General features: G+C 40.3%; 1 protein-coding gene across 2 annotated transcripts in view; it reads left to right on the top strand.

The window, feature by feature from the left end:
• The window catches only part of CLASP2 (cytoplasmic linker associated protein 2), a 161,307-nt gene that overhangs the window by 126,534 nt on the left and 13,823 nt on the right, over positions 1-20,950 (top strand). The window contains exons 25-33 of one of the 2 annotated variants that reach the window (XM_066628156.1): positions 847-849; positions 3,417-3,580; positions 8,768-8,846; positions 8,965-9,015; positions 13,740-13,883; positions 15,368-15,511; positions 15,768-15,874; positions 17,456-17,609; positions 18,374-18,602. In XM_066628156.1, coding sequence (XP_066484253.1) covers positions 847-849; positions 3,417-3,580; positions 8,768-8,846; positions 8,965-9,015; positions 13,740-13,883; positions 15,368-15,511; positions 15,768-15,874; positions 17,456-17,609; positions 18,374-18,602 — 1,075 coding nt within the window. The remainder of the gene's footprint in view (positions 1-846; positions 850-3,416; positions 3,581-8,767; positions 8,847-8,964; positions 9,016-13,739; positions 13,884-15,367; positions 15,512-15,767; positions 15,875-17,455; positions 17,610-18,373; positions 18,603-20,950) is intronic. The other variant, XM_066628157.1, reaches the window with a different exon arrangement.

Below are 20,950 nucleotides of genomic sequence, written 5' to 3'. Positions count from 1 at the left end.
ACTGCTTTAGAATGTTTAACTGAGGTTCAGTTGAAGTTGTTCATAGTGACTTGAATATTTCTCTGATTAGATTGATAGAAGAGCCTTGCTTGTACTGTATACAAGTATTCTGCTTACTCAGTCATCCATGTTGTCATTTTGTTTTATAATACCACAGAGTGAGGACTCAGTGAAATTGTATCACCTTCAAGCATTCATGATATCTCTTAACTTTGCATACACCACAGAAACATGCTTCCGTGAGCCATGACTTGCTTAGGAAATTGCCTTTTATGAATCAGAACTTTGGTCCATCTAGTTCATTTTTGTCTACATTGACTGGTGGTAGTTCTCCAGAATTTCAGGCAGGATTTTCCCCAGGCTTACTTGGAGATGCTAGGGATTGAACCTGGGATGTTCTGCATGCGAAGTAAGTGTTGTGCCATGACCAGTTACCCAGCTGATGTCCTGTGGAGTACCTAAGATTTAAAAAATAATGGTATATGGATTTCAGATGGTACCGTATTAGTGGGCATGCAACATAGTTCTATAATACATGCCATTTAAAATTGTCATGTTTGAAGCAGTTATTACACAAATATTAAATGACTGCCTACAAAACAAATTTGTTTCTTCAGATGACTTAGTTTACAGACTGTAGGGGAAAGAGAATTAGGAGAGCTTTAGTGTGTTTGTGCACTACTTGGAAATTAGATAGCCAGGTTGGTCACATGTAGTACTTTTAAAATGATATATATTTTCCACATACAGGAACTATGCAGATGGCAACTAATTTGTGTGTTTTATCTTCCCCCTCCCCCTTTTTTTCTTTTTGCATGCTGTCCCCTGTGTTGGAACTCTCTGTAGAGAGTAAGTTGGTTCAATATTTGTTGGTACCCTAACCTTATTGCATGACTGAAATTAATCTTTTTTCTCTACTTTTCTCTTGTGCAGAGTCTAGATTTTGCGCTTTATAAAGTCCTTGCAGTTGTGCAAATTTATGCTGAAATGTTTTTGGGATGTGCTTTTGTATACTAATTAACTGACCTTTTTTGGTTTTGTACTTCTGCTGTGTATTGTGGTGATTGGCGCATATGAATTTCATTTCTCCTGAGAAAAAGATCTTTTCTATCAAAGCTATACAATAGTTTTTTCTCTCCATTGTCTAGTTTCAGCAGCAAACATGTAATTTTCAGGAATTGTTTTCAGAATACTGCTTCACTCAAAGAAATAATGAATAAAAATGTGTTATTCACACTATAAAGTTTGGCTTTCACAGTTTGGTTCTTCCTTTCTTTGGATACCTTTGCTTTTTCTAAACATATTACTAGTACTTTTCCAGAGCAAACAATGGTGAACAATGAACTTTCTGCATTCCAGTGAAACTACACTCCTCATAGCGTAAAGGGGAAAAGGAAAATTTGCTAGATAGTGGGTAGACATTGCAAGGTTTATGCATGTCATGTGCAGTGAAGCCATTTGTATGTCACAACACTACTACCATTCCAAGGACCACTTGGATCATGTTGTCTGCATTTAAATTCACAACCACCAGTTTAAAATAAAGTGCAAGTATTGGCTTCCTGATTGACTGATCCTTAATAAATGCATTGGTTTAAATTGTGTGTTGTGGTGTGTGCATCATTTGAAAATAGAACAGACTATTTTATCAATAGTGTTTCCACAAATAGGCATATAACAGTTTCCTAAAAGCACCTTCCATTAATAGAAGAAATACAACCACTATCTTCTACACTTAACATTATTTAATTTCAGCTAGTTTAAATAGAACCTTGAGACACAATGCCACCATTGCAGTTGTTTGTGTCTCTTCTTAGCTATGAACTGTGAGTTCCTGGATCTCACAGTGATATCCTCGCCCATTGTAGGTGGAGAAGTTCAAAAGAAAAGGATGAAGAACCCACAACATCTCCCCGATTAAGGATTGTGGAAGACTCCTAAAGTTGTTTATTAGTTGTTTACCTTCTGTGGATAATTAAGGAGCCAGTACAAGCATCCTGCAAACAGATTGTTTTAGACAGCAGTAGGGTGTATGTGGCCACTGGCCCTGAAAGGCAAACCTCATACCTGAGCTTTTTTGCCTGTTCCATGAATTTTATTCTTCTTTTTGAAGTTGAAACTCGTGTTTTCTGCATTCTGTTATCGTGCTTTTGTTAGTTCACAGATATAGCGTTTTGATTTTCTTTTGAGGTGTATCTTGTATTTGTTTAAATCCAAATGTTGAGCCTTGGAAGAGGAACAGTGGCACCCACTGATATTTTAAGGCATATAATGAAATTAAATTTCTCCCTAGGAAAGGTGATATTTTTTTTCAGCAACAGAAGATTGCTTGACCGTCTTCCATTTTTATAGTTGGTTGCAAACTTAATTAAAATCAACTTCGTGATTTTTTTTTGTCCCCTTTGATTTTCTTCTTTAGCAATGATCTTCCAAAGTTTACCAGTAGTATAATTTTTGGTGCAAATTAACTGACAACCTTGTAGTGAAATTTTGTGTCTTGTCACTGACTCTTCCAAAATGGTAGCAACATATATTTCATGTATATGTAGTATCAAATATGCTTTCTTGTTTAAAAAAATATCCCATCAGATACTGATTTCCACCTGCCATTTTTAATTAGGTTTTTTGAATACTTTGATTAAGCAAATTGAATCTTATCATACTTACCACTATACCTTTATATGAGAAGGAACTTAAATTTTTTTTCCTCCTTTAATACTGATAATGCTTTGTATGAGAGGACTTGACAAGTCAGTGTTTCATTACACTTGCAGTAGCATTGTAACACTAAAAGAAAAATCTGTATAGTGTGTGCATGTGTGTTGCATGCAGGACTTGAGTGTGTTCAACAGCTTTAAACAGTGTTTCTCTCTATTGTAGAGGGGCATGTAAGGGTGTGAAAGAAGCATTTATGAAGCAAGGAAGTACAGGACATATGTACTTTGGAATGATATACTTGAGCAGGGCAATTAGGCAGACATACCTAAAGTGGTTTCTGAATTGGTTTGCATGGGGAGAGCTAGCTAGTCCATTTAGAAATAGTCCCAGTTTCTTAAAGTTTGAAACACATTGATTTAAACCACTTGCACAAAATTAAGTGCAGCAAAAACACCACAGCACTAGTTAAAAATAGTTGCGCCAGTCACCACAGCATTTCTTTACTCGGTGATACTGCATGAAGTACTAATTTTCAGACTTGCATACAGATTGCGTTTCTTAAATCGCACATTCTGATGAAAGATAGGATTGAATGATTTCCTGCTTGGCTGTCAATCATTGCCTCTGTCTGCTTCTGTGTATGTTACTACATTTTTCTTTTGTGAGTTCAACACAGACCCGCATCAACTCCTTTTCTTCCCTGCTTTTCTTTTTTCTCTCTTCTCTTTTCTGTTCTTTTTGGGGGGGCACTCCTCTAGGTATTCAGCATGTTTTTGGAAACTTTGGTAGACTTCATCCAGGTCCATAAAGAAGATCTACAGGATTGGCTATTTGTATTGCTGACACAACTACTGAAGAAAATGGGTGCAGATTTGTTGGGGTCTGTGCAAGCAAAAGTTCAAAAGGCACTTGATATAACAAGGTAATCAATTCTTGGCTGCATGAAAAGAGATGCATTTTTAACAACACAGCAGCACTGCAGATACTCGCCTATAAGCTGACTCACAGATAAGTCAAGGGCAGGTTTTTGAGCCAAAATCATGAAATGTTCTATGACCCTCAGATAAGTCAGGGGTTAAATTTAGGGAGGGGGGCGCCTGACTATAGTTTTGTCTGATTTTACCTGAGGCTGGATCCTGAAAAATAACCTACCAGTAATTGTTACCGAAGAACTGTACAGTCTTTAATTCAGTGATTTTCAACCTTTTTCATCTCATGGCACACTAACAAGACATTAAAATGGTCAGGGCACACCACCAGGTTTTTGACAATTGACAAGGCACACCATGCTACCAGTGGGGGCTCATTAATAAATAACCTTCCACCAAATTCCTGTGGCATACCTGTGGACCACTCGCGGCACACCAGTGTGCCACTGCACAGTGGTTGAAAATGGCTGCTGTAATTTATTAAAAATATAGTAAAAGATCATAAGATACATTTTTATTATTTGACTTTTTAAATTCTGGTTTTCACAACCTTTTTGTAAACACTATCGGAGTAAATGCACTGTAAGCAGCATACCAGTAGAACAGTGGTTCCCAGCCTGGGGTACATGTACCCCTAGAGGCACTTGACAGGACCTTTAGGAGTGCTTGAAAAAGAATTGAATAATGGCAGAAAAAGGCAAGTAGTGCTCCTGAATACCTTGCAGGACCTGCAAGGCAGGAAGGGAGGTAGCTAGTTGGCTGTGAAAGCCAGACCAATAGCTAATTTTTGGTGATCAATTCATGTATGAATCAGTGATTGATCACTTTTCATATTATGTTTCAGCTTTTTTACTGTACTGGTTTTCAATGACCAAGAATTTCTGAGGACACTTCTGGTGCAAAACAGTGAAGAAGCATAGTCTCCAGTTCTTCAAACAGATTAAAAGAGAAAATACTGTGATGAATACATGAAGTTTGGGTTTTCATATGGAGGAGATGAGGGCTTATATTAATATTTATTACAAATGTTAAGCTAATGTGGGGGTACAATTTATGGAAATGGGCTGCCAAGGGGTATGCAAGTGAAAAAAAGGTTGGGAACCACTGCAGGAGAACCATTAATCAAATCCTTCTTTAATGTGCCTGGTGTGTTAAGCCAGAAGCTCAACATATAACATACAACTTATAACACATAACTGGGAGTGTGCAATTCAATTCACAGCAGAGGTACAAGCAACAAGGAATTACTGTGAGCAAGAGCAGCTGCACATAGTTGTAACCTTATTTACTCAGAAGCAGACCCATTGCTTTCCATGGCTGTTAGTCTTAAGCAGGGGTGCCCAAACCTCGGCCCTGGGGCCACTTGCAGCCCTCCAGGGCTCCCAGTCCAACCCATGGGGAGCCCCCAGTCTCCAATGAGCCTTTGGCCCTCCAGAGACTTGCTGGAGCCCATGCTAGCCCAACACAGCTGCTCTCAGCGTGAGGGTGACTGTTCAACCGGTTGCGTGAGCTGTGGGATGAGGGTTCCCTCCACCTCTTGCTGTTTCAAATCTGTGATGCAGCAGCGAAGCAAAGGTCAGCCTTGCCTTGTGCAAGGCCTTTTATAGGCCTTGAGCTACTGCAAGACCGTCATTCGTTCATATAAGTTCCATCTCTAATATATTCATTTATGTACATTCAAATTTTAAATGTAAATTCTTTTTCCCCCCAGCTTTTTTTTTCCTGGCCCCCAACACAGTGTCAGAGAGATGATGTAGCCCTCCTGCCAAAATGTTTGGACACCCCTGTTCTTAAGTAATGGTACACTGAATTGTAGCCTGGGACTTTGTTTCAAATGGAAATGAGGATGTCATTCTGGTGTTTAAAAAAACAGACCTCTGCAAAATGTAAGCATTTGCAAAACAGAATGAAGCTGCAGCAGGCTCTGTAAATTTTGAGAAGGCGCCTTGCTTTAATTCATTTGAAGTCTCAGGAGCAGTGAAAAGGTTAACTTTGTCTGCAGCTTTCCAGGGGTTACCTTGGAGATTAACAGCCTTCTAATTATCTCTGCATTGCTTCTCTGGTACTTGAAAAGCAATGCTGCTTGGAAAGCAACTTCTCTGAACTTGAAAAACTCTGCCCCCTGAGCAACCTCAGAGATAAGTCAAGGTGATTATCTAAGCTTGATTTATTGACAGAAATTTCTCACCCTGTAGGCGAGTATCTATGGTATTTATCACTTTTCAACATTTTAATTCTTGTTAATTCTCTGCATGTTTTATTAATAGTTCTCTGCATTAAATATGGTATTTTCCCAAATAGTAATTAAAACTCAACCAATATTGGCTCCATGAATAAAAGCATTATGACGTAGCAAGATGTTATGTTTCCATATTCAATATGGAATATTATGGAATTCAATATGGAATTCAATTCAATATTCAATAAAGGATAAGAACATAAGAACAGCCCCACTGGATCAGGCCATAGGCCCATCTAGTCCAGCTTCCTGTATCTCACAGCGGCCCACCAAATGCCCAGGGAGCACACCAGATAACAAGAGACTTCATCCTGGTGCCCTCCCCTACATCTGGCATTCTGACTTAACCCATTCCTAAAATCAGGAGGTTGCACATACTCATCATGGCTTGTACCCCATAATGGATTTTTCCTCCAGAAACTCGTCCAATCCCCTTTTAAAGGCGTCTAGGCTAGACGCCAGCACCACATCCTGTGGCAAGGAGTTCCACAGACCTACCACACGCTGAGTAAAGAAATATTTTTTTTTGTCTGTCCTAACCCACCCAACACTCAATTTTAGTGGATGTCCCCTGGTTCTGGTATTATGTGAGAGTGTAAAGAGCATCTCCCTATCCACTCTGTCCATCCCCTGCATAATTTTGTATGTCTCAATCATGTCCCCCCTCAAGCGTCTCTTTTCTAGGCTGAAGAGGCCCAAACGCCGTAGCCTTTCCTCATAAGGAAGGTGCCCCAGCCCCGTAATCATCTTAGTCGCTCTCTTTTGCACCTTTTCCATTTCCAAGGTAGATCAAGGTAGATGTTACTTTAAACTCATTTGTAAGAAACAGGTGCAGGAACTGAACCCAAACAGAACCTTTTAAGTCCCAGAGCAGCCATGGGGAACCCTAACTTGGCACTATAATATGTGCTGTGAAAGGGGGGCTTAATGACTCCCCCATTTGCATTATTTTCTTGTGAAAATTGCCTCACTCCCCAGTTTCCACAACTAATTACTACATGTGATATTCGTCATGAAAACAGAGTAGGGAGAAAGCCTTAGGCTGCCAGTCATATCATGCTATGTCATCATTCCCTCTTTTCTGGTCCAGTTCCTTTAAACAAGTCATTTAGAGACAGTCTTAAAGTACTACATAGTTGAGCCCTAAGTGTCTCTGGAAATATGCACAGATTTTTTTATGCATGAATTTGACTCAACACGAATGGCCACTGCAAATGAGAAGGGATGTGCTGATCCCTGGAGAGGAGGGAAAATGCATCCCTTTAAAATCACAGTTTAAAAAACTGCTTTTCTTACTGTTGTAGAGAGAGACAGTCATGCAAGCTATTACAGATATAACCTAATCATCCATAGATATTTCTCTCTCAATGCAATGAGAAGCGCCCTTTAGATTAAAGGAAAACAGCCTTTAACAATGTGTGTGTGTGTGAGAGAGAGAGAGAGAGCGCGCGAGCAGTGAAAGAGAGCAGAGAGAGGGCAGTGGGCTGACAATCCATCAATCATTCTCTCTTCAGGCAGCTTCAGCCCAGGACCCCTCCCTTCCCCCTGAGCAAATGAAAGAAAGATGGTGAAGGAGGGATCCTAGTGAAGCCTTTCTAAGCACCTTGAAAGAAACTTTGTTGGATTGTTGTCTTAATGACTGTTTCTTAACATCACAAAGGTCAGCAAGGCTGTTTTTAAATCACCAGAGCAAAGAAACTTTGTTTTTTAAATTGATTTGCTATAGTGCATTTTTTGCCATCCATGTGTGAGTTCTGGGAACGGAACCCAGGAACCCACATGAATAATGAGACTCAACCTGTATATGTATATTTTCTAATTTAAAAACCTAATTAAAGAAAGCAGAAGAACCAGCAAACACTAAAAAGAACAAGCCCACAAAACTGATGCTTAGAAATTTTAAATATTGTATTAAATATTGTATTGAAAAGCCCGAACTCGGAAGGCAAGAGTAAAAAGAAATGTCTTTAAGCTCCGCCAGAAAGCCTCTATGCAGTTCGTAAACTGAGAGGGAATTCCATAGAGTTGGTACCACTATGGATAAAGCCCTACTCCTTGCTCCCCACCTCACCTCCATAGGTGATGGCGTCCTAAAAGGACCCTCTCCGATTTCTGGAGAGGACGAGCCAGATTATATGGAATAAAATAGTCTCTCAAATATCCTGGCCCCAGACCAGAGGGCTTTAAAGTCAAAACCAGCACCTTGAGTTAGGCCTGGAAATGAATGGGCAGCCGGAGCAGCAGCCCAACCGCTGCCCTCTAGCAAGCACACAGGCTTCCGCATTCTACATTAGTTGCAGTTTCTGAATCAAAGTAGATGTTACTTTATCATTATCTGAATCATCTTTATCTTTATACTTTATCTGAATCATCTTCAAGGGTAGTCTCACATAGAGCACATTACAATAGTCCAGTCTTGATATCACTGTGGCATGTATCACTGTGGCCCGGTCTGCATGATCCAAGTACAGCTGCAGCTGGTGCACCAGCAGAAGCTGGGAAAAGGCTTGCTAGCCACCCACAGCCTCCACCTGGGAATCCAGGAGCAGCTGTGAATCCAAATAGACCCCCAAGCTGCAAACCTGCTCCTTCAGAGGGAGTGCAATCCCATTCAGTGTAGGACAATACGCAGCACCTGCATCATGGATTTCCGAACCAGGAGAACTTCTGTCTTGTTTGGATTTAATCTGATGTATAGATAGAAGATTGCACCTGTGATTTTAAAGAAGTAGGGATTATTAACTTTTTATTTGGCCTCCTTGAGGGTTTCAGCATTTTGAACCCCCTCCACCTCATGGGGCTAGCCTACCATCAATGCACTGTTCTATTTCATTTTCCAGCCAGCAACTTCTTGATAAGTTTCCGAAGTTCCCTGGGAACCTCATGAAACCACTGTAGTGTGAATTTTGACCCTGAATTATAACATTAATGTATTTTGCAGGGAATCTTTTCCAAATGATCTCCAGTTCAGTATTTTAATGCGGTTCACTGTTGACCAGACCCAGACACCCAGTTTAAAGGTAAGAACTTTTGAGACTTAACTGTATGCAGGACTTGTAGACATTGTGCTTATTAAGTTTTTGTATCTGTGTTGCATAAGATTTTCAATTAGTGGGTTTTGTTTTTATAAAATTTCAGACAGTCAAGCCAGCACTGCAGGACCAGCTTCGCTCTTTTTGGAGCTCCAAGGTTTTTGTCTGCATTATTGCCTATTATAACCTACTATGTGTAAATTTACATTTTTTAAATTTTTATTTGTATGCATCCATATGCGGCTACTAACCTTTGCAAGGAGTTCTGAGCATGCTTTAGTCCAAGCAATGTTGAACGTTATGCTTCTGTTGAAATGTTTAGCAGTAAACTTTACAAGAGAACACAAGACCAACAGAATAAGAAACGAACGTATGGCTGCCTAACACCAAGCTGGTTATGCAAACTCACTCTATCAAGTCTTTCCTAATTTTATGTTTGTGATTTCCCAATCCTCATTGTGGATTTGGTAACTCTCATAGCTGAACTTATTCTTGACCTTCCTGTGGTCATGCAGTATTCTTGCATATTCAAAATTAGAAAACGTACCTCTGTTTTTTACAGTTTTTAAAAAATTATGAATGTTCTTTAAACCATTCCATATTGCACTGTATGCAGCCAAGAATGATCACAATTTAGACACTGATATGAAGGCTGAAACAGTATTATCCATTGGAATATATATTTTATGTATACAAGATAGAGTCCTGTAACTTTAGAAACTTTAGCCTTTGGTATAAGTGCAGCAATTATTAAGAATATAAATTGAGGCTATTTGGGAAAATAACAAGCATATATAAAACCAGCATTTTTCCTCTATCCTGCACGCATTAAATGTGCACAGTTTGTTATTAGCTTTTCACAAGATAGCACTTCTGTATTCTTGAACACAATGATGCCGAAGCCACATGCAAATACCTCCTGTTCATTTGTCTAAAGTGCAGCAGAATGTTATAGTATATGCTAAAGGCACTTTGTTTGTAATGTTATTTGTCAGGGAGAGTCTTTTGATATTGTTTTACAGTAGCTTTTTAGAGTTGAACTTAAAGAGAATAAAATAATTCTTTAAAATGAAGGGTCACATAAGGGAGCTATATTAGCCAGATTAGACCTTCTCTAACATATGTTCTTTTTTCTACATTTGATATTTATAGGGTTCAGTGAGACATTATATATTTTACTATAAACATGAGGACTGTATACTTGTGCACACACACTTCTGAAGGTGTGAGACTCCAGAGTGTGTTAAAGCTGACTAGAGAGAGAAAACATCTGATGATGGAAGAGGAGGATAGTATTACTTAGAAGCCTGTCAAAGTAGCAGGGGAAAGCTTCACTATCTTGGAAAAGTATTGAGTTTGTCTGATTCTGGTGTAAACAGAATTTATATTTCACTCCTAAAGGAAGGATAATAAAAGTAAAGAGTGCCCTCTCTCCCGGTCTTCCCAACACATATATCTTAACAATGAAACCATTGGGCTTCTAAGGAGGGAGCAACACAGAGAAAACAAGTAGAAAATACAGTGGACCCCCCACTTTACAATGGGTTCATATTACAATCAAACCACTTTACAGTGAACCCTTTGTAGTAAAACAAGGTTTACTATTAAGAAAAGTTGTTCATTTTATGATGGGCTCGAAATTGCTGCTGGCAGGGCTTTGTAAATGGTAGATCAGCCAATCTGCAGTGGGGCACAAGTGTTTGGTAGCATCACAGCCAATAGCAGTGCTCTTAACATCATGGCTGTGTGTGTTGAGGGAAGGATACAGCCTTTTAATTTGTGTTTGACAATTGCAAAATTGTGTAAACTGATAACCATGGTCTCTAGAGCACAGTAGGCACCATTTGAATCACCTTTTAGAGAGTGAAATATCTGTGGCAGAAACTCCACCTTCCAAAGTCTTGGAACGAATTACCAAGAAACAGTGCATTAGTGGGTTCATGTTATAATACTTTCACAACACAGTGATGTCTCTGGAATGAATTACCATTGTAAAGCAGAGGTCCTCTGAATGCTGAATGAGGATGTAGATAGGGATATGCAGAAACTAGCATAATACATAAGTTATGGAAATGTTCATCTATAAACTAAATGGTGCTTGCTTTTCATATTTTATAAATTGTGCTGATTCCCTTACCATCAGGCATTCGTATTACAAAGAGAAGAGTGATGTATTTAAAAAGATAACACATAGCACTGTCTGTTGTTGACATCAGTGTATGTTACTTGTGTTGGCACAACATATTTTTGAAGAGGTAGAGTAATAATACATGAAAGGAGAACATTGCTCTGAATTCATGAGAATTTATTTATTACAGTATTTTAATAATATGTTCTCATAGACTCAAGGTGGCTTACATAGGCAGACTGACCAGAAATCCCATTTTTTTAATGTACTTTTTTAAACAAGTACTCCTAGAACCCTCCCTTCTCCAGATGTTTCCTTTCATTGTGCAGTTGTCATCCTGGCTGCCAGCCCTTGTGTTTTCCAAGATTTTGCAGGCAGCTGAAAATTGAGTCTAAGACCGGTTCTCAACGTGCATCTATGTGCATGTATTGTCAGTGTTCTGGCAAATGTTTATCTTTTAGAACATAGCAGCAGCACTACTGAATTGGACCATGAGTCAACCTACCTGTCTCCAACAATGGCCACCCAGTTTTCTTTAGCAAGTTCATAGGCAGGGCATGAAGACAACATCCAACCCTTGGTTATTTGTACCAAACAATTTAATTTGATATAACTCTGAACACAGTGATTCCATTTATCTAAAACAATTGATGAGTGAATTTTTCCCTTGAATTTTTCTAATCTGCCTTTAAAACCATCTAGGCCAGTGGTGGCGAACCTACGGCACGCGTGCCAGATGGGGCACGCAGCGCCGTCTCTGTGGGCACGCAGCGCTGAGCCAGGCAGCCTGGGGAGGGGCGCTCAACCTGCGTGCCACTTTAAAGAAAACAGAGGCTTTTTCCAAACCCCTGTGTGTTGGGAGGGTGGGCTGCTTCCCTCTGCCCCCTGAGTTCACTGCCCTCCTCTCCCTTCACCCCCACCTGCTCCGCATTTGTTTCCCTTTTCAATTTTGCTGGCTCTGCAGGCTTAAGATCCCTGTTTTTCCCTTTCCCAACTCTCCAGCAGGTTCAGTCAATCAGCATCCAGCAGGCTCCTGGCTTTTTCTGTTGGAATGGCTCAGGGCCCTTCACTGGCAGACCACCAGCCAATCCTGAGCCGCCCTCTTCCTCAGTCATTGCCAACCTTTGCAGCCTGCCTGAGCAGGTCCCCAGGAGCTGAGTAGCCCACTGAGCAGCAGTGCCAGGAGAGGCTTTTCCTCCACAGCAGAGGAGACATCCTGCGTGTCTACTCAGAAGTAAGCCCCATTACAGTGGATGAGGCTTACACCCAGGAAAGAGTGCCTGGGATTGGAGCCTGCTCCTGTGCATGTCTACTCAGAAGTAAGCCCCATTAGAGTCAATGAGGCTTACTCCTAGGAAAGAGTGGCTGAGATTGCAGCCTTGGAGTCTGCTCCTGTGCATGTCTACTCAGAAGTAAGCCCCATTAGCGTCAATGAGGCTTACTCCTAGGAAAGAGTGGCTGGGATTGCAACCTTAGAGCCCACTTCTGTGGGTGGGGCTTTTTTTTAAAAAAAAAAAAATTTTCTTGTTTGAGAAAATGAGCAGTGGCAAGGTCTTGCAGCCACCCCCTCCCCGACAATAGTTCTTTACCCAGCATGTAATTAGTCTGTGGAACTCTTTGCCACAGGAAGCAGTGATGACAACTTGCCTAGATGCCTTTAAGAAGGGATTGGACAAAGTTCTAGAGGAAAAGCTCATTAAGGGTTACAAGTAATAGTGGGTAAAAGATGTTAATGTATGAGTTGTTTTTTTCTAAACTAAAACCTCAATATTCAGGTTAAATTGCCATGTTGGCACTTTGTGACAAATAAGTGGGTTTTGGGTTGGGCACTTGGTCTCTAAAAGGTTCGCCATCACTGATCTAGGCTAATGACCATGTCTTACGTTTGTAAATTTTCTAATTTTATTGTACAGTTTATTTTATATATACTGGTTCTAGGTGATTCCCCAGCGGAGTGGAAACTACTGTAAAACAGTCTTTTGGCTGAAGAATTGGCAAGACCCTGTCTTGCATCATAGACTTCTTCGTCTCATCATTTTTTAAATGATGGATATTAAAAATTATTTTAGTTATGGTGCTAGAGTTGCAACACCTTGCAGACCATTGCACAAGTTTTGGACTAAAGCAGCTGGCGCCAAACCCAAACCTGCAGACTAGATCCCAGACTGCAGACTAGATCCCGCGCCTGAAAAAAGCCCTCCCCATCATGCACAGTGCTTACTGTTCCAAGCTGCTGCTTCTTATCTTTTGAGCCGATCTTGTCAGAAAGTCATGCCGGGTAGCCGCTTGTGCTGCCTTTTGTCCCTGAAGGTTTTGCACCCTGATTTTGAAGTGAAAGTGGCTGCCTGGAACAATTTTCTGACAAAATTGGCTCAAAAGATAAGAAGCAGCAGTGAGGAATGGTAAGTACCGTGTGCGATGGGAAGGGCTTTTTCGTAACATAGTGGTCCTGTGGTTTGGAGACTGCTGATGTAAAGGTTTGTGGAACAGTTTTATCAGTGGAGCCCCCCATTTTTCTTTTGTTCAGAATTTTTTAAAATCAAACACGCTTATTTCATCTCTCCTTTTCCAAGATGACTTCTTACAGCTGCTATCAGCATTAAATGCAAAGACTGCTACATTTTTATCCTGTGAGGATAGCATTGGTGGGTGATTTGCTTCCAAATAAAAAAAAATTTTCTTTCTTTATAGCCCCCTCACCACTGGCTGCCAGATTTTTGGGGACATCTATTTGACTTTTCTTATTTTTGTAGGTAAAAGTTGCAATTCTAAAGTATATAGAGACTCTTGCACAGCAGATGGATCCAGGAGATTTTGTAAATTCAAGTGAAACTCGTTTGGCAGTATCTCGAATTATCACATGGACAACGGAACCTAAAAGTTCAGATGTTAGGAAGGTAAGTCTGATCATGCGAAAATACACAAATGTGTGTTTAATTGTTTCTGACTGCATGAAATTTTATTAACAGTTCAAATCCCATATCATGAAAAGTTGGTAACAAGTTTTTATTGCAAACTATTTTTGTCTTCATCTGACAGTTGGAAAGATTAGTACAGGGCGACCCTCAGTATCCATGGTACTTCCATTCCTAAGTACCAAGTGTTGAAATCTGCAGTTTTTGGGCCCCCAAATCCTTTGAACCTCCAAAGCTGTGCTCTGGTCATGTCCAGAGGACCTTCTGAGGGCTGGAATGCCTCTCTGGCCCTCAGGCCTTCTGAGGGCTCCAGAAGGCCAAAAATCTCTACTCTCTGTTTTTGGCCAAAAACTGGAAGTAGCAATTTTCAGCTTTTCTGAGGGTAAGGGAGGCCCTCTGAAGGTGACAGGAGCACATCTCACGTTGCCTTCTGAGGGTGCAGGCTGGACTCACCTGTGAGCTCCGACCCTGCGAGTGATCACATTCGCGGCTTCTGAAATCTACAGGTGACATGGACCACCTATAACTCCACCTTTCTTTAAAGGAGGAGAATAGCTCATTAACTAAACTGTAATCCGTTGAGATGAAAACAGAAGAATGTTTAACAAAGTCTGGTTTGGGATATTCTGTGATGAAAGATCTGGTTAAGAAATATATTTACTTGTGTATTACTTGCTTATTGGTTGTCTCATCTATGTGTTTTCAGAAAAAAGCATTCATGCCACACATTACATGCTACAATATATATGCTTTGCATATTCAAACATTAATCTCATGAAGGATTATGATGAAACTTGATTTGCTATTATAGAGAGGTGCAAGCCCTTCCCAATAACCAGTTTCATTACTGGTATGACTCTCAAGAGTTACTGGATGACAACTAAAATAGGATTTTTCAGCAGTGCCACTTCTGCCCACACTGCTGAAAGCTTCAGAAGCAGCACTGCTGAAAGATCAGCTTGCTCTCTTGGGCTCTCTTAGCACCTTTGCAGCATCTTCCTCTTTCACCTCTCTTGGTCTACTCCTTACCCTGTGCCTCCTTCTTTCAACTCTACCTGCCAGAGCCTCAGCAGAAAAGGAACTGCTGAAAGGGTGGCTCTGAAAGAGCTCAGTCATAACAGGGTGGGGGAGGGGAGCTTCAGGGGGTTGCAGCCAACCTCCGGACCTAAGTTGTTGGTTTCAGTAAAATGTTTGATGCTCAGATTTAATTGCTAAGTCACCAAAGAGTTTCAATTATCTATCACAGGGGTGAACAACCTTTAACAATTGCCATAGCAAGCTGCATCTGCTGAAATTCCCTATCCTACACAAATGTTAAAGGTACAGGAGCCCTAAAGTTGAAAGGCTAGCCATCCCGATCTATCTTGTTTTATACATACTGCTACTTCTGCCTAGAATTCCCACTTTTAATACCTTAAAACCTATCTTGTGTATATTTCAATATGGTTTGATTCTTTTGTCCTTAGGCTGCACATTCGGTGTTGATTTCTCTTTTTGAACTCAATACCCCAGAGTTTACAATGTTACTGGGTGCTTTACCAAAAACTTTTCAGGACGGCGCTACAAAGCTGCTTCACAATCACCTCCGGAATACAGGAAACAGCAGCCAGGTATATTAATTATCGTCCATTAAGATATTTGTGCATGTAATAATTTCAGTAAAGACTTGAAGCATACTTGGCTAAGATAAATTATGCATTTGAGAATATTTAGGATTTTTGTGACTGAAATTACTTTATTAAGTTTTGAATAGATTTTTCCCAAGCACTGCTGTCATCTCATGTTTACCTATGTGCTTGATAATATAGGTAGAATGATAGAAAAATGCAAGGCGGTTCTGAAAAAACAATTTTTTTCCCTTTACAGGGGTCCATGGGCAGCCCTTTAACAAGGCCTGTTCCGCGCTCACCAGCCAGTTGGTCTAGCCCCCTCACTTCCCCTACTAATACATCCCAAAATACTTTGTCACCAAGGTAAGAGATCAGATTATAAAGTTTTACCTTTTTTCAAAATATTTTGAATTTAACTTTTTGAAAACATGTTTGATTGCTATGCCTAAATGTTAAAACTGGTATCCCACCCATCTCCTGTCTTCTCCTGTCATAGAAATGTTCAATATTCTCATTGTCTTCCACAGGTTGTCCTCCGTAATATCTGCCCACTGTGACAAAATCCTTTCCTCTGTGTTTCTTACTACATAGCTTCTTCTCTATTCTCTAGGCCAGCCATTTTCAACCACTGTGCCGCGGCACACCAGTGTGCCGCGAATGATCCCCAGGTGTGCCGCAGGAATTTGGGAGAGGGTCATTTATCAGTCGGACCATTGGGGAATGTGAGTCCCCATTGACAGCACAGTGTGCATTGTCAATTGTCAAAAAGCTGATGGTGTGCCTTGACCATTTTAGTGCCTTGCCAGTGTGTCACAAGATGAAAAAGGTTGAAAATCACTGCTCTAGACATTTTTTTCCCCTCTTCATTGAAGGTTACAACCCAACTCATCCCACCTCAAACTCCCAATGTTCTCATTCCAATATGTTTTAGTTCAATGTGGTTTGGTTTTCATGTGAGAATTTGCACTCAGGAATGCCAATTAGAAGGCAATGCCGTGTGAGGCTAAGCTAGAAGAAGAACAAGATTAGAAGATATGTATTGATTGATTCGATATATTGATATATGACTGCCTTCACCCTCCAATGGGGTGTGTGTGTGTTGTGTATTGAGTTTGTGTTTGTTATGTGTTTGTTTATATTTGTTTTTATTTTGGAAAATAAAAAATAAATTTTTTTTAAAAAGAAGGCAATGCTGTGTATTGGAGTATTATGGGGGACCATTGCATCTTGAGGAGTTAGTGGTGTACCACATGATCCTTTTGGAGCTAAAAGCTTCTGGGGTTAAAAGCTTGCTGCAACATCCTGCCTGAATTCTCATTAATTTGTAGGAAGTTTTGAAGAGCACTGTTTATCCCTTAATTGAGTGCATCTTCTAAGCAGTGTTAGTGTTCCCAGGCAATAAATGGGCAGCTGGAAGTGTTTGCCCCTGCTTATTTCATTTTGGAAAGCACTGGGTACCATTTCAGAGTCACACACATGTGGATGGGAGACATGAAGGTTTGACAATTAAATGAATATGCCTTTTCCAGTTAATAAATTATAAATATCATGAACTGGGACCACTTAATTAGGAGCCAAGTACATAGTTTCAGGGTATTTAAATCTCTCCAAGATCTTTATCAGGTGAACACCTTCATACAAGTCTAACCTGCAGGACTGGCATTACACACCCTATTGGCTTGAGTTAGTTGCCTTACAGGATTCAGGAAGCTAACAGAAGGGTGTCTCAGGGCAGAAGAGTGAACGTAGGCATTGCTCATCTTGTTTGCACTCTGTTGTGATAGCTTTTTTGATCATCTGAAGTTATTCATGTCTTCATTTAATAAATAGAAGTTCTTCTTCACCCACTGGCATGTTCATTGTCTTCATATCCAGAAAGAACCATTGCCTCTGTGATAAGACATACCATTTTAGTTAAAACAAAATCTACTTCATTTTCCACAGTGCATTTGACTATGACACAGAAAACATGAATTCAGAAGATATTTATAGTTCTCTTCGTGGAGTAACTGAAGCAATTCAAAATTTCAGCTTCCGTAGTCAAGAAGATATGAATGAACCTATGAAACGGGATTCAAAAAAAGAGGATGGCGATTCTGTAAGTAATTCAGTTACAGGTAAAATTGGATGAAAGCACTATAGATCTGAATGGAGACACAGCTGGGGCTCTGTTTGCAGTATGTGTGCCTGCTTATGAACATACGCACTTTTGGAAAGTAAATTCTTGAGAGAGACCGCATGCCAAAAGATACGGGAACCAGTCTTAACAAAAAAAGTGTGAAGCTAGGGGTAATAGGGGCAATAAAGGGGTCAAAATGGAGCCAAGTGATGACTATTTTAATTGCAGCCTGTGAGTACAGTTTTTCTTTGTATGCTTGCTTTGATTAGGAAACACATCACTAATTCATGTAAAATATGTCTGCTTTCTGAAAAATGTTATTCTAACCTCAATAACTCTTTTAAACAAAGATCTATTTTGCACTTTTCTGTTAAAATCTGAATGTCATAAAATTTATCAAGTGATAGTTCTGAAAGTCAGTTATTTAGAAGTGTAATAGTGTAGTAATTCTATGCGTGCTTACTCAAAAGTTAGTCCCACCGAGTTCAATGGGACTTAATCCCACATAGGTCTGGATAGAATTGCAGCCTAAGTGTGGTTATAAATACATAATTTCTAGATCTCACACTGCCATATCAGCTATTAATTGGTGATAGCAAGAATCCTTGCCAAGATTATTTTTCTTCAGGTAGTCGAATTCTCATGATTTCCAATAAAATCTGGGAAACATGTACCTGCTTATTTACATACTACTAAAACAGTGGTCTTAACCTTTCAAATGTGTTTTTGTCTTCCTCTCTTAGATTTGTAGTGGGTCTGGAATAGTAGATCTACGAGCAGGAGGTAGTGCTACCGATACAGGCCGAACAGCTCTAGACAACAAAACCTCATTACTGAACACGATGCCTCCTCATTCTTCCCCAAGATCACGTGATTATAACCCATACAATTACTCGGATAGTGTTGGTTCCTTTAACAAATCGGCTTTAAAAGAGGCCATGTTTGATGATGATGCAGACCAGTTTCCTGATGGTAAGTCCAATGTATTGTAAGCAGCAGTGGAAAAGGATGTGGTGTTATGTGGCAAAAAAAAGTGTTGGCAGAAATAAAAAGAATTGTTTTCTGATCCAAGTGTTAATTGAAAAAAAGACAACCTTGGAAAAAACACTTCCAGCAGAATTTTCAGCTGATGAACTGATAAAAATCTGTTCAAAATTTTGATTTCATGAATGCACATGTGCATCAAACTACCATTGACTAAAAAAGTTAAACTGCATATTACTTTTCCAAGAACTTCATTGTTAAACTGGTTTTCAAATAACTTGTGTTTATGGTTGTGTTTAAACATTTTGCATGTTCTTAGCCTTTGGAGATTAAAAATATAAAACTGCTGCAAAAGATTCAGTACAATACATGTCTGAGAAAAATACAGGTGTCTGCAGATCTGAATTTCATGGATCAGGTTATCTGCAGTCCCCCCACTCCCGTTACCTTTGTTTATGTTGCTTATAATCACATGAAGGAATTATGTACTATACTTGCTTTAACCAGATGCTATAAGCAGAAAGCTTATAGCAAGACAGGCAGGTAGGCAGCCTACAGCTGGAGGAGACAACTTGGCAAATGTTAACAGGAAGTGCATACACTGAGTCATCCCCTCCAGCTGCAGGCTGCCTGCCTGCTTATTTCTGCCTGCCTGCTTGTTTTGCTATAAACCAGGGGTGTCAAACATAAGGTCTGGGGGCCGGATGCGGCCCACTGAAGCTTTTTATCCGGTCCTCAGGCTCTCAGCTGCTGAGCAGTGCTCAGATATTACTGCTGTAAGGGCAGCCCACATGAAAATTGGGCTCTCCCATAACTTGAAATATGATCAAGTTTTGTGTATTTTTTTCTTCTGTCATTTGCAGCTAATGAGTTCCTAAGTGAAAAGTGCTTATTTTTGGTTATGACCTGATTGATGACATCATTTCCTGCCTAATGATATCACTTCCGGCCCTCAGCAGGCACCATGGATGCTGTTTGGCCCTTGGTATGAAATGAGTTTGACACCCCTGGTATAAACTTGCTGCTTGATAGCATCTGGTGAGCAGCCCAATCATATACAGCACTGGAGCAATTAGTCCAGCTGACCTGCACTGAATCCAGTGCAGGATTGGCACTGGCCGCAGTGCAATCCAGGGCAAGGGCAATCAATTTCCCTTCTCCCGGGCAACATGGCAGTGGCCCAGATGGGGCTAAAGAGGTGATGCAGATCCAAGCAGCCCAGCAGTAGGCCAGGCCACCCAGGAGGAGGTTTAGGATCTAACCTAAGTGCCAGATTGTGACTCGACCCCCTCCAGGACCGGGTCTGCCCACAGCACTTATGGCACTTCTGCAATACCAGGGGGCCAGCATAGGAAACTTGTATCAGCCTAGCATTTTGGATTGTGCCCTAAAGCAAATACATGATTCCTTTGCACCAGCATAAACAAATATAAGGGGCATGGGGAGATGTACACTTAGGGTTCCCCCCCAGTCAGTTGTTTCCTGTATCCATGGTGGGGCCAGGAATGCATCGCCCATGGATACGGAGAGGACGGGACACCTGTCCTGGCATGTGAGTAGGTTATAAGTTGAGGCGGGGAAACAGTAGGTAGCATATAGTCCCTATTTCTTGTGTTTTCATGCAAGATTCTGCTGTTGGGAAAGCTATTGAGAGAGTAGCTAAAACTAGCACCACATGCCCTAGAGAGGGGGCTTTGCCGTGGTTGGCGGGGTAGGAGGATGGTTTAATATTTGACAACCCTTTAGGGGTCTTGTTTGCTTCTCTTGGGTAATGGCCCTACCCTGTACTTTTCCCAATTCTACAGTAGCATCTTGTGATCTCTGCAGACAACTATATTCACTAATAGAATGAGTACACAGATGAAAATAGTCTACATAACATACACAGTAGCAAATTAAAAATCAGGCTGAGCTTTTTGTAATGCTTATAGCCAAAAGAAAATAGTGGTTTAGCTATAGATGATTTCGTTTAAAGAAAAACAAAAATGCTTGAACTTTGTAATGCCAAAACTCCGCTTAGCTGGTAAAAAGCAAAAGCAATGCCATGTTTTGTTGACAAAATATTTCAAATGAAAGCACAGAACTGGGTTTGATGTGTGTCTGAACTTTCACTTGGGGACTGAGATGCGCTGAATAAAAAGATACTATATGTCACTCACTTAGCATGATTGGAATAAATGCCTTTTATTCCTAATTTAATGATACCTATAGCACAACTCAAAGTATTGTTAATACTTTTTCCCATTCTTATTTCTCTTTGTCCTCTATATTTACTAGTAGTGCTTGGGATGACCCAACTATGACACTACCTGAAATGTTCTCATGGAGTGGCACCC

The sequence above is a fragment of the Tiliqua scincoides genome, chromosome 5 (genome assembly GCF_035046505.1).
Source record: "Tiliqua scincoides isolate rTilSci1 chromosome 5, rTilSci1.hap2, whole genome shotgun sequence".
Lineage (NCBI taxonomy): Eukaryota > Metazoa > Chordata > Lepidosauria > Squamata > Scincidae > Tiliqua > Tiliqua scincoides.
This window is presented reverse-complemented; position numbering and strand designations above follow the sequence as displayed.